This window comes from Pollachius pollachius (assembly GCF_949987615.1).
Source record: "Pollachius pollachius genome assembly, chromosome: 6".
Classification (NCBI taxonomy): domain Eukaryota; kingdom Metazoa; phylum Chordata; class Actinopteri; order Gadiformes; family Gadidae; genus Pollachius; species Pollachius pollachius.
Genome location: NC_136939.1, coordinates 25282472 through 25294971, shown reverse-complemented (window position 1 = coordinate 25294971; position 12500 = coordinate 25282472). Strand labels below are relative to the sequence as shown.

At 44.2% G+C, this 12500-nt stretch overlaps 1 protein-coding gene across 1 annotated transcript in view; it reads left to right on the top strand.

Moving 5' to 3' along the window:
- The window catches only part of runx1 (RUNX family transcription factor 1), a 55507-nt gene that overhangs the window by 1351 nt on the left and 41656 nt on the right, over positions 1-12500 (top strand). Inside the window, exon 2 of the mRNA XM_079738100.1 lies at positions 1492-1650. Within this exon, the coding sequence (XP_079594226.1) occupies positions 1596-1650 (55 nt within the window). The 5' untranslated portion in view covers positions 1492-1595. The remainder of the gene's footprint in view (positions 1-1491; positions 1651-12500) is intronic.

Genomic DNA, 12500 nt, shown 5'->3' with positions numbered 1-12500 from the left:
AGAACAGTGGCGTGAAGCCTAGTGGGGCGGCATGGCGCCGAGCTCTGGTGCGCCGCCTGTATTGGCTAATACTTCCAAAATAATGGGGGCGTTCTTTTTGACGCACCGCTTCGGCGCCGGTGGGTGATGGCCTTTAAGGTTTGTAGAGTGAGGCTACGTTTACATGATGACGGTCTGAACAGAAGACGCAAAAGTGGCGTCGCGTCTTCACTTTTTATTCCACGGTTAGAAGAGCGTTTTCGGGAGGAAATCTGCTTGCATACGGTGACGCAAAAGTGTGTGGAATTCGATTGGGTATGCATGTCAGGCGGCTAGGTGGTGCTGTGATACGCCATCACACAACACCGCCATGTCTGAGCGCATGCGTAGAATCTTCCTTCTTCTCTTATCTGCGCCGCGAAAACCAAAACATAATAACAGATCCTTCTCTGCTCAGTAATAATATCTGTACATATCCTGTACATTTCGTGGAAAGACTCCTGTAAGTTTATTAGAGCTGCCAGAGCAGCTTGACGGTCCGACGCATGGAAATAATCCAACATGTTTGTTTATTTCCCTGTACTGGGGCATGTATGTGACTTAAACGCGTACGTGACGTGAGCAGATCTGAGTTTTGCGTCTTGGCAGTGTAGACGGAAACGCTACGGCAGAGCGTATTCAAGTTTTCCACTCTGGAGGGTGGTTTCAGATTTTTGCGTTTTTAAGCCCCAAAAACGCTGTCACCGTCTAAACGAAAGGCACTTCCGATAAAATATTTTGTCGTTTTTACCCGCAAGCGTCCTCGTGTAAACGGGGCCTGAGTGTCCGTGACGGCTGGTTCAACCTGCTGACCACTGATTGGTCAACGAGCAACAGGTGTGCAGCCTCCCCCAGCCCCAGAGTCCAATCAGACTCAGACCAGGTGTGGCTGCTGAGACCAGACAGCACTCATAGACTGCTGCTTTCTATCATTTCAACACTTTCAACACATGAAAGGACAGAGAGAGAGAACCTTTGAACCTGTATCTGTACTTCTAGCAGAGTTAGGCAGTACAATCAGTACAGTAAGGATGTTCATAGAAACCACAATATATCTCTGTCGGTACAGTAAGGATGTTCATAGAAACAACAATATATCTCTGTCGGTACAGTAAGGATGCCCATAGATCCAAAGTGGTAAGCACTAGCCATCACTAGGTTAACCCATTCCCTGTCTACAACCGAGATAGCTAGGGTAAGATGCTGCACCATGTTAAGTATTTTTTAGTGCCAGGACGTACAACATACAATAAGATTGTGAGAGGGGTGGGGGGTTGGACACGCCCTCTTGTGATGTCACCAAAACACAGGAAGAGCCAGAGTCTCAAACGGCTTGTAATGATTGACCACGGTCACACCTGGTGGTGTGATTGGACCCCTTTAAGAACACAAAATGTAGAGAATGTAGAGTTGTGTTGAGTTGTGTTGTAAACACGAGTTGTGTTGATTTTGTGCGTGGTGTGTATCCCTCAGGTCGTCAGAGGAAACCGCAGATCAAAGAGTGCGAGGGGGGCGGGACTTCCTGCGGACAGGAAGTCAGACTTGTAGGCGTGGCCCTGGGCTTGGTCACATGACCCATGGCGTTCAACAGCATCTTCGGAGCCCAGACGTCGCCATGCCAACGGGGCAACGGTCTGTGTGCATGTTTTTTTAACAGATCTATTTGGGGGTGAATTCTGGGTTCCGAGTCATCAGATGATGTTTTGGTGGATTTTTATTTGGTTCAATTTTGTTTTCAGCAAAAAAATCTGATTTTAGATTTCTCTCTCTCTCTCTCTCTCTCTCTCTCTCTCTCCCTCTCTCCCTCTCTCTCTCTCACACACATTATCAATCGAAAGTCTGATTTGTTGTTCTAGCTTTGTACTGAGTCTCTTTCTTTCTCTCTCTCTGTCGCTCTCAAAAATATCACAAATGTGTAGATAAAATAATGAAAATCACTTTCAAATGTGACTTTGTAGGATTCTACTTTTCAAACGAGAAAGATTTCAGGTTTTTCTTTAAGTTCTTAAACTCTACTTGTACCTTTTTTAATTTTAGCTAGCTCTTTCCACTATCAAACAGGCTGCTAAAGTTTGGCGTGGACAAACCAAACAAGTGCATAAAACGCATCACAGATGTGAATAACACATCTGTACACCTAACCTGAACATTTTTAGGAAGCAAAGGGTTGTGTTTGTTTGGTTGAATACAGTTGTGTTGCAACTGGCTGTGTGATGGTTTGTTGCGTATTGCTATGACGTCTTCTTTCTGGTTGTCATCATTTAGGCATATTTTCACTCTCCCTTGCCGTGGGTCAACTCTGACTGGACATACAGCGGGTGTGTTTGTGAGGATATGTGTGTATGCATGTGAGTATGTGTCTGTGTGAAGAGGTGCATGTGTGTGTGTGTGTGTGTGTGTGTGTGTGTGTGTGTGTGTGTGTGTGTGTGTTGAGATTGGTATGTGGGTGTGTGTGTGAGTATGTGATTGTGTGTGTGTCTATGTGTGTGTGTGTGTGTATGAGGGTGTGTGTGGAGGGGAGTGTATGTTTTTGTACGTGTGTGAGTAAATGGGTATGTACTTGTGAGTATGTGTTGATATGCAGAGGTGCATGTGTGTGTGTGTATGTGTGTGTGTGTATGTGGAGTGGGGTGTTTGTGTGTGGAGAGGTGTGGTGTGTATGTACACAAGAAAGATTTAGTGTGAATCAATATTTGTTCGATATGTTTATGATTGTGTCTTATTGTGTGTGATTAAAGTGTATCCTTGCATCCATCATTCTCTCTCTCTCTCTCTCTCTCTCTCTCTCTCTCCCCTCCCACACACACAAGGGAATGTTGACTTCATCTCACCAGCTGCCGCCAAAAACTTGTTGCAAATGTGTCACTCTTTAATCCCTCCTCCCTCCCTACCTCCTCCCTCCCTACCTCCTCCCACCCTCCCTCCCTCCCTCCCTCCATCCTTCTCTCCCTCCCTCCATCCTTCTCTCCCTCTCTCCATCCCTCCTCCATCCCTGCTCCATCCTTCCCCATCCCTCCCTCCCCCTCCCTCCCTCTCTCAATCCGTGCTCCATCCTCCCTCCCTCCCTCCCTCTCTCCCTCCCTCCATCCTTCTCTCCCTCTCTCCATCCCTCCTCCATCCCTCCCTCTGTAAAAATTTGGTGAAATGTGAGTATCTTTATTACACTCAAAGATGGTGTTCACCTTATTCTTACTTCACTGCTTATACCCCTCCCTCCACTGTGTGTGTGTGTGTATGTCTGTGTGTGTGTTTTTCTATGTGTGTGTGTGTGTGTGTGTGTGTGTGCGTGCGTATGTGTGTTTTTGTGCATGTTTTTTGTGTGTTTTTTCATGTGTGTGTGTGTGCTTGCCCATGCGTGTGTGTGTGTGTGTGCGTGACCATGTGTGCGTGTGTGTGTGAGTTCCCATGCGTGAGTCTGTGTGTGTGTGTGTGTTTCCTGCTTATCAGTGTGTAGATCTATAGAGCAGCAGGTTTGTGGTGACAACAACAATGGCCGCCGTTTACAGCCCCGCTGTTGACAGGTGACGGACGGATGGCTGTAGCGGTGTGTGTGTGTGTGTGTGTTTGTGTGTGTGTGTGTGTGTGTGTGTGTGTGTGTGTGTGTGTTGTGTGTGTGCCTGTGAGTGTCTATGAGTGTGTGTACCCTTGTGTGTTTGTGTGTGTGTTTGTGTGTTTGTGCATATGTGTGTAAGTGCCTGTGTGTGTGTGCATATGTGTGCATGGGTGCATGTGTGTGCTTTTGTGTGTCAGTGTTAGAGTCTGTTTTTGTATGTGCGTTGGTGTGGGTGGCCGACTGCTTGTGGCTGCATGTGGGGTGTGGTGTGTGTGTGTGTGTGTGCATGGGTGCATGCGTGCGTGTGTGTGTGTGACGGGCAGTGTGGTGACAAAGACGATTGTCAGGTCGAAGGGGCCGTAAATTCTGAACAGAATTTACGGCCCCTCTCTAACGGTCCACTCCGGTCGGGTTCCATCGGTTCATAGCGCGGCCGTTCTCACGACCCGGGTTCTAATGGGGGGGGGACCCCTCTCTCTCTCTCTCTCTCTCTCTCTCTCTCTCTCTCCCTCTCTCCCTCTCTCTCTGATGGGGGGGCCACCGGAGACCCCCTCCTGAAGGGTCTTAGGGTTCCACCGACGCCTGGACACTTTAGATTGTACTTATCATCAGATCGCTAGTCTGAGTGTGTGTGTCTGTTCCTGAATGTGTCTGTGTGTGTGTGTGTGTGTGTGTGTGTGTGTGTGTGTGTGTGTGTGTGTGTGACTGTGTGTTTGGGATGGATGTGTATAAGTTCTGTGTGAGTGTGAAAATACGTGTACATTTGTGTTTGTATGTGATCATGTGTGTGTATCAGTGCGTTTGTGTTTGTGTGTGAATGATTGTACGTGCTTGTGGCATATTGTGTGTGTATAATACTGTGTGTTTTTGTGTACGTATGCGTGCATGCTTGTGTGCGTGACTCTGTGTGTGTGTGTGTGTGTGTGTGTGTGTGTCTAGCTGTCATTGAATGTGTGATTATAAGTGATTATGTATGTTTATTTGTGTGTTTGTGTCTGCGTGACTGTGTATGTGACATATTGTGTGTCTTTATTAGTGTGTGTGTGTGTGTGTGTGTGTGTGTGTGTGTGTGTGTGTGTGTGTGTGTGTGCATGTGTGTGTTATCAGGGGTTTGCAAGAGCGAGCAGAGGAAACTGCAAAAGTCTGTTTCTTGCAGATTTTACTAAAGAGGTGATGCTAACACACATACACAAGGACCCTCCCCCCCCCCCCCCCCACACACACACACGGTCCAGTCGTAAAACACACCTCACACACAGATAGAGTGACAGCAGAGAGAAAAGCTTTCGTTCTGCTCGACAACCCATAAACCACGTTGTGTCGTCCAATCAGACGTTCTCATAAGTCTGTCAGAGTCCAGGCAGGAGGAAAACGATTTTGAGGAGGAAGACGATTCATTTGGAATTTCACACCCCTTGTTGGAGTACTTGATTTTATTTATTATTCACTTTTATTTATTTTACTACCAACGTACCTCCTCAAAGATATACTCCTCCATTTAAGAGTTCCAATGGACCAGGACAAGACATTTTGTGGAGGAAAACGATGAATTGAGACATTCACACCCCTTGTTGGAGTGATTTATTTTATTTATTATTATTTATTTTTATTTATTTTATCACCAAAATATCTCCTCGAAGATATAGTCTTCAAGGCAAGGTTCTCAGGGGCTGGAACAAAATATTTTGACGAAACGTTTATTCAGATTTTCACATCACTTATTGGAACTTTTTAGGTAGAGAATTCACGGTTCGGTTCATATCACGGTTATGGGGTCACTGTTTTAAGTTTGGCACGTTTTGTGTGAAGCAGGGGATGACACAAGTGCTAATAAAAATATATACATATATATGTGTATTTAAATGCATACACATTCAAATACAGACACACACATGCACACAAACTTAAATAGATATAGATAGAGTCTATAGATATAGACATATAGATGAAGAGAGAGGCTTGTGTACACGTGTGTGTGTGTGTGTGTGTGTGTGTGTGTGTGTGTGTGTGTGTGTGTGTATGCATGCTTATGTGCATGTGTATGGGTGTGCTTGGGTGTGCGTTTATGTGTGTATGCATGCTTATGTGTGTGTGTGTGTGTGTGTGTGTGTGTGTGTGTGTGTAGGTGTGTGCGTATGTGTGTGTGTGTGTAAACCACACAAGCCACGCTGTATTTCTATAGTCTTGCTCCTTCTTGACGTAGACAATTCTCTGTCAACCATTTCCAAGAAGCACCTTCAACAAAAGGTCATGACTGAAAGGGCTGTGAATAGTCACCTATGGTCGAAGGTCAAGATGTGAAAGCATGCAGATCTCTCAGATGGCAAAAGTGACAAATAAGTTGCTTACTTGCAGCATGCAAGAAGTGTGTGTGTGTGTATGTGTGTGTGTGTGTGTGTGTGTGTGTGTGTCTGTGTATGTGTGTGCGTGTGTGTGTGCGTAACTGTCAGTGAGATAGTGAGAAAGAGCGAGAGAGTTAGCAGGAAGCTAGGCGGATGTGTGTGAACGACCAACCGTTAGAAAGACAGGGCACACGCACACACACACACACACACACACACGCACACACACACACACGCACACACACACGCACACACACACGTGCACACACACACACACACACACGCACACACACACACACACACACACACACACCTACAAACATATACACACACACAAAAACACACACAATCACACTCTCTGGTGTTGCAGTTAGGCTACAGGAAGTAGCTGTAAAAGCCCTGAAGATACAGAATAACTTTTTTTCAAAATGGCAGGCAGCAACCAGCTAGCAACGTTAGCTGTTAGCTAGTTGGCTATCAAGTAGTTAACATATTACCTGTTGTTGTGCTCATAGAAGTCATGCACTCATGCAAGAAGTATTGTTATATATTTTATTGATGTTCATACATCCTGGCACTTAAAACAGCACTTATCATGGTGTAGCATCTTATGCTAGCTATCTGTGTTGTATACGGGGAATGGGTTAACCTAGTGATAGTAAGTGCTTGGCCAACGGTACCAACAGAGATATATTGTTGTTCCTCTTCCTTCTGACAAATGGACTTATTGTAAGTCTTTTTGGATAAAAGCGTCTGATAATGGCCCTAAATGGATATGTAAATGTTGGGGGCCAAGGCTGGAGGGGGTGTGGGTGCGTGTGTGTTTGCGTGTGTGTGTGCGTGGGTGTGTGTGTGTGCGTGGGTGTGTGTGTGTGTGCGTGTGTTTTTGGCCTGGAAAGCCCTTTGAGAATAACTTTGATTAACGGAGCTACAAATGTAATTGAGTTGACTTCAGAAAGCAGAAGCTGAGCTGCACGGTGGCTTGCGGTGTGTGTGTGTGTGTGTGTGTGTGTGTGTGTGTGTCTCTATGTGTGCGTGTGCATGTGGTTGTGTGATTTGCATATCGGTAAGCCAAGTTGGTTAGCCACATTCGCCTCGCGGTGTGTCGATGGGCACGCTGATACACACACACACACACCCACACACACACACACACACACACACACACACACACAAGCATGCGCACACACTTTGACCAGCTGCTTTGAATATAAATGACCACAAAATGGAGAAGAAGATTCTTCTTCCTTTGTGTGTGTGTGTGTGTGTGTGTGTGTGTGTGTGTGTGTGTGTGTTTGTTTGTGTGTTTGTGTGTGGGGGTGTGCGTATGGGTGTGTATAGGTGTTTGTCTGTGGGCGTGAGTGTGAACATTGAGGTCAACTCTATAGGAACAACTTTTGCTTTTAGTAATCAAAACTGAGAGAGAGAGAGAGAGAGAGAGAGATAGAGAGAGTGAAGAAAAATGCAATCAAATGAAAATTCTCTGATTGCAGACTTTTAAAGGATTTTTAGCCAATGCAGCGTTCTGCTTAAAATATCAGAAAAACATACAAGTAGAAAAATCTCTGATGAAAGAACGTTGGCGGCAAAACAAAAAAAAAACAGCCCAAAAATAGAAATGGATCGACAGTCAGGGAACCGTTAGAATACAAGTAGAATACAATACAGGAGAGAGAGAGCGAGACAGAGGGGGGGGGGGGCGGGTGTGCAGTTGTACGTGTGCACACGTACAAACATATACACACACAAACAAGCACACGCACACATAAATACATGCACACACAGATACACAGTCATAGGAGAGTTTGCCTCCACCTGTTTTGTTGGACAGTCAAGTGGGCGCCACGCACAAACACACACGCACACACACACATACACACACACACACCTACACACACACAGAGACAATCAAACACACACCCACACACACTCATGTAACACAAAGCATTACTCCATGTATAGCCCCACACTCATGATGATACACTCCATAAACATTTGTTGAGCACACGTCACAGACGCACACACACACACACACACACACACACACACACACACACACACACATACACACACACACACACGCACACCCACTCACACGATCCAGACTCCACTTTCCACTGTGGAACTCCATATAAGTCTATCTATCTATCCATCCATCTATATATTCAATTCAATTCAATTCAATTCAAAAAAGCCAAATTGCCAAAGCAGGTGAACAATAAAATAAACAGCGTTATAAAATAAAAAGTAAAAAGGTAAGATATATATTATAATCATATAACAAGTATAAACCGTTAAATACAAAATATCTATACATATCTATACATATCAAATGTTTTAAAAGTACATAAAAATTACAAAAATTACAGTATCTCGTATTCAGATAAATAAAAGATACACTCTAAATAAACAGTATTTACATTATGGAGGATGTGTGAAATAGTGCAATTATTGTGCGAAGAGTGAGTCCAGGGGGATGAGTCTATGGGGAGTTTGAGGTCCTTCTCTCATCACAACAGGTGACGAATCTTGCTGCTGCGTTTGCACATTGCTGTATTTCTCCCAACAGGTATGGCAGTTTGAGAGCATCTGGAGTGTCTTTGAAGTCCTTGCATGCCTTTGTAATCCGTGGGAAGTGTGTATTGCTGATGTCTTCGTATGACTGGCAGGAAGTCAGGAAGTGCAGTTCTGTCTCTAGTTGGTTGTGTGTGCAGTGGGAGCACAGTCTGTCTTCTCTTGGGACTCAGATCTGTCTGTAGTGTCCCTTCTCGATGGCCAGGCTGTGTTCGCTGAGTCTGTGTCTGGTCAAGGATTTCCTCAGTTTTGGGTCGGTCACGGCGGTCAGGTATTCTGCCACGGTGTAGTCTCTGTTAAGGGACAAATAGCATGCCAGTTCACTCTGGTTTTTGGTGGACTATTTCCAATGTGCCAAATACTTTTCCTTTTGTTCTCTTATAATTTGGTTTTGCCTGATGTGTTGGTTGTTGTGTGTTGGACAGATTCCCAGGACAAGCTGGCTAAGGGGTCACTTTTCTGTGTGTAACTCTCTGTGGGTAAGAGCCTTGTTGTGGAGTGTGTTGCTGTCGCTTTCCTTAAGGTGGTTACAAAGTTTTAGGGTTCTCTTCTGAATTTTAATAACGATTGGATATCGTCCTAATTTTGATCTGCAGGCATTATTTGGCGTCTTGCTTTGGACTTTCAGTATTGATTTGCAGAATTCTGCATGAAGAGTTTCAATTTGATGTTTGTCCCATTTTATAACATCTTGGTTGGTGAGTGGGCCCCAGACCTCACAGCCGTAGAGCGTAATGGGCTCCATCACTGCGTCAAATGTTTTTAGCCAGATCTTAATTGGGATGTCTAGTTTGATATTTCTTTTTATGGCATAAAATGCTCTCCTTGCCTTATCGCTCAGGTCATTAACAGCTTTGTTGAAATTTCCTGTGGCGTTCATGTTTATGCCAAGGTAGGTATAGTTTTTTGTTTGCTCTAGAGTAACAGTGTCTAGGTGGAATGTGTATTTGTTGAGGCTGGGTCTTTTTTCAAATATCATTATTTTGGTTTTACTAAGGTTCTCTGTTAGGGCCAAGGTTTGAGAGAAGCTGTGCAGAAGATCTAGGTGCTGCTGTAGGCCTTCTTTGGTTGGGGACAGCAGCACCAGGTCATCTGCAAACAGCAGACATTTGATTTTGTAGTCTACCAGTGTTATGCCGGGAGCTGCAGACTGTTCTAATGTCCTTGCTAGTTGGATAATGTATATGTTGAACAGGGTTGGACTCAAGCTGCATCCCTGGCTCACACCCCGGCTTTGTTGGAAGAAGTCTGTGTGTTTCTTTCCTATCTTAACTGCACATTTGTTGTTTGTGTACATGGACTTTATAATGTTGTATGTTTTTCCTCCAACACCACTTTATATTAACTTAAACAACAGACATCATGCCAAATTGAGTCAAAGGCTTTTTTAAAGTCCACAAAGCGAACAGGAGAATAGTTTGCTTCAGTTTTGTTTAATTTGGTGGTCAATGAGTGTGCTTAATGTGAATGTATGGTCTGTTGTACGATAATTTGGTATGAAGCCGATTTGTTTTTTGCTTATGGCACTATTGTCTGTCAGGAAGTTAAGGAGTCTGCTATTTATAATCATACATAGAATTCTACCGAAGTTGCTGTTGACAAAGACCCCTCTGTAGTTATTAGGGTCAAATTTATCTTCACGTTTGTGGATTGGGCTAATCAGTCCTTGGTTCCAAATATTGGGGAAGATCCCGGAGCTAAGAGCAGTGTTAAGCAGTTTTAGAATTGCCAATTGGAATTTGAGATCTGTATATTTAATCATTTCATTTACAATACCATCAACACCACTTAGTTTAAGATAACTTATTTTGTCCGGTAGTTCTTTTAATGTGATTGGAGAGTCTAGTGGGTTCTGATAATCTTTAATAACTGATTCTAGTGTTTGTAATTTATCTTGTATATGTGTTTGTTCTTTGTTCTTTACAATGGGGCCAAAGAGATTAGAGAAGTGATTTACCCGTAAATCTCCATTTTGAATGCTTAATTCTTCCCGTTTTTGTTTGTTAAGTTTGTTCCAATATTCCCAGAAATGGTTTGAGTCTATGGACTCCTCAATTTGGTTTATCAGGTTCCTTGCATGTTGGTCCCTTTTTCTTCTTATTGTGTTTCTGTATTGTTTTAAGGTCTCATAATAATGGAGCCGGATATTATTGTTGTCTGGGTCCCTATGTTTCTGATTTGACAGGTTTCTCAATGTTTTCCTAGTGTCTTTGCATTCGTCGTCGAACCACTTATCGTTAATATCTATCTATCTATCTATCTATCTATCTATCTATCTATCTATCTATCTATCTATCTATCTATCTATCTATCTATCTATCTATCTATCTATCTATCTATCTTCATTTTCTGCCATTGGCGGTCTGTCTCACACACACACACACACACACACACACATACATACTTACACACAGACACACACACACACACACAATATCAGTGAGTGTGTTAGTGTGTGTGTGTGTGTGTGTGTGTGTGTGTGTGTGTGTGTGTGTGTGTGTGCGTGTTCAGCCATGTGGTGATCTGGCTTGACTTCACTCGCTTAGAGTGTGCGTTTGATCTTCTTCAGTCTCCTCTCCCGGTACTGAGGCAATATAACTTAAGCCATTTCAAGTCGCCCCGCTGTTGGGAGTGCGTTAAAAGCCTGCTCAGTAGCTCAGGAGGTAGAGCGAGTGTGGAGGTGTCCCTGAGCGAGACGCCTCACCCTGACTGCTCCTGGCCAGCTGGCTGTCGCCCTGAGGGGTCGACTCCGCCGGCGGTGTGTGAATGTGGGTGTGAATGGTTCTAAGTCACTTTGGGCAAAAGCGTCTGCTTAATGTGGATTTTATGAAGATACAACAATTGATTGTTGATTATTTAATTGAATCGAATTTTCTTAAAACGTTGTCTTTGTGTCAAACGATGTCACATGCCACTTTCATCATAATTTTAGCGCCCTCCCTCCTTTCTTCTCGCTCTCCCCCCTCCCTTCCTCCCCCTTCCTCCCCCCTCTCTCCCCCTCCATCATCTCCGTAGCAGGAAGAGATGGCTCTAGCTGAGATCCACTCATTTCCTCTTCTCCTTTTTCATCTATCGCTCTCTTCTCTCTATCTATCTATTTATGTGTGTGTGTGTGTGAGTGTGTGTGTCTGTGTGTATGTGTGTGTGTGTGTGTGTGTGTCTGTGTGTGTGTGTGTGTGTGTGTGTTTGTGTGTGTGTGTGTGTGTGTGTGTGTGTGTGTGTGTTTGTGTGTGTGCTATCTGAAGTGGTAAGCTAACCTTACCACAGTGTTTCTACTCAACCCACCGTCTTAACAAAGCCACTTTGGTCAGTGTGTGTGTGTGTGTGTGTGTGTGTGTGTGTGTGTGTGTGTGTGTGTGTGTGTGTGTGTGTGTGTGTTTCGGTTGTTCACCAGCTTTGGTTTGGTTTTGGCTTGGGGTTGGAGTTATGGTTTTGAGTCATTGTATTCGCACACAAACACACACGTGTGTGTGTGAGTGATTGCATGTGGATGTGTTGGAATTATCCTTATTACAGTATAGATTTTTATTTCTTGTTGTGTTCAGATAGATTTTAGCATAAGAGATATGTCAGTGATCAGATCCAATTTGAGATATTTTGGAAAATGACAAAGTTTAAAGTGGGTTAAATTGTATTCTGTTGTTTAATCCACCCCCAATGCAGGCCCGAAATTGCATTAATTATTTGTATTAATTTATTTGTTCATATAACAACAAAAGATTTTCACGTGAGTTTGCTATTTTTAAAGTCAGTCCATTTCCTACAAGAGCATCGCCGTCTGAATTCAGTGTCCGAAGTAACCAGCTCCTGAGCTAAACTGAACTTTGCTTTTATCCCTCCCCGGTCCGCTACGCTCCATGCTTCCCAGCTAACGCTCACCCGCCGCGACATCCTGCGGCGGGAAAAAACTCCATCGGGCGTTGCATCCGCCGCCGCCTTCCCATCATGCATCATGCCTGGGAACATCCACTCAGCGATGACTCGGGGAAACCGCGACAACGAACGTCCATTCC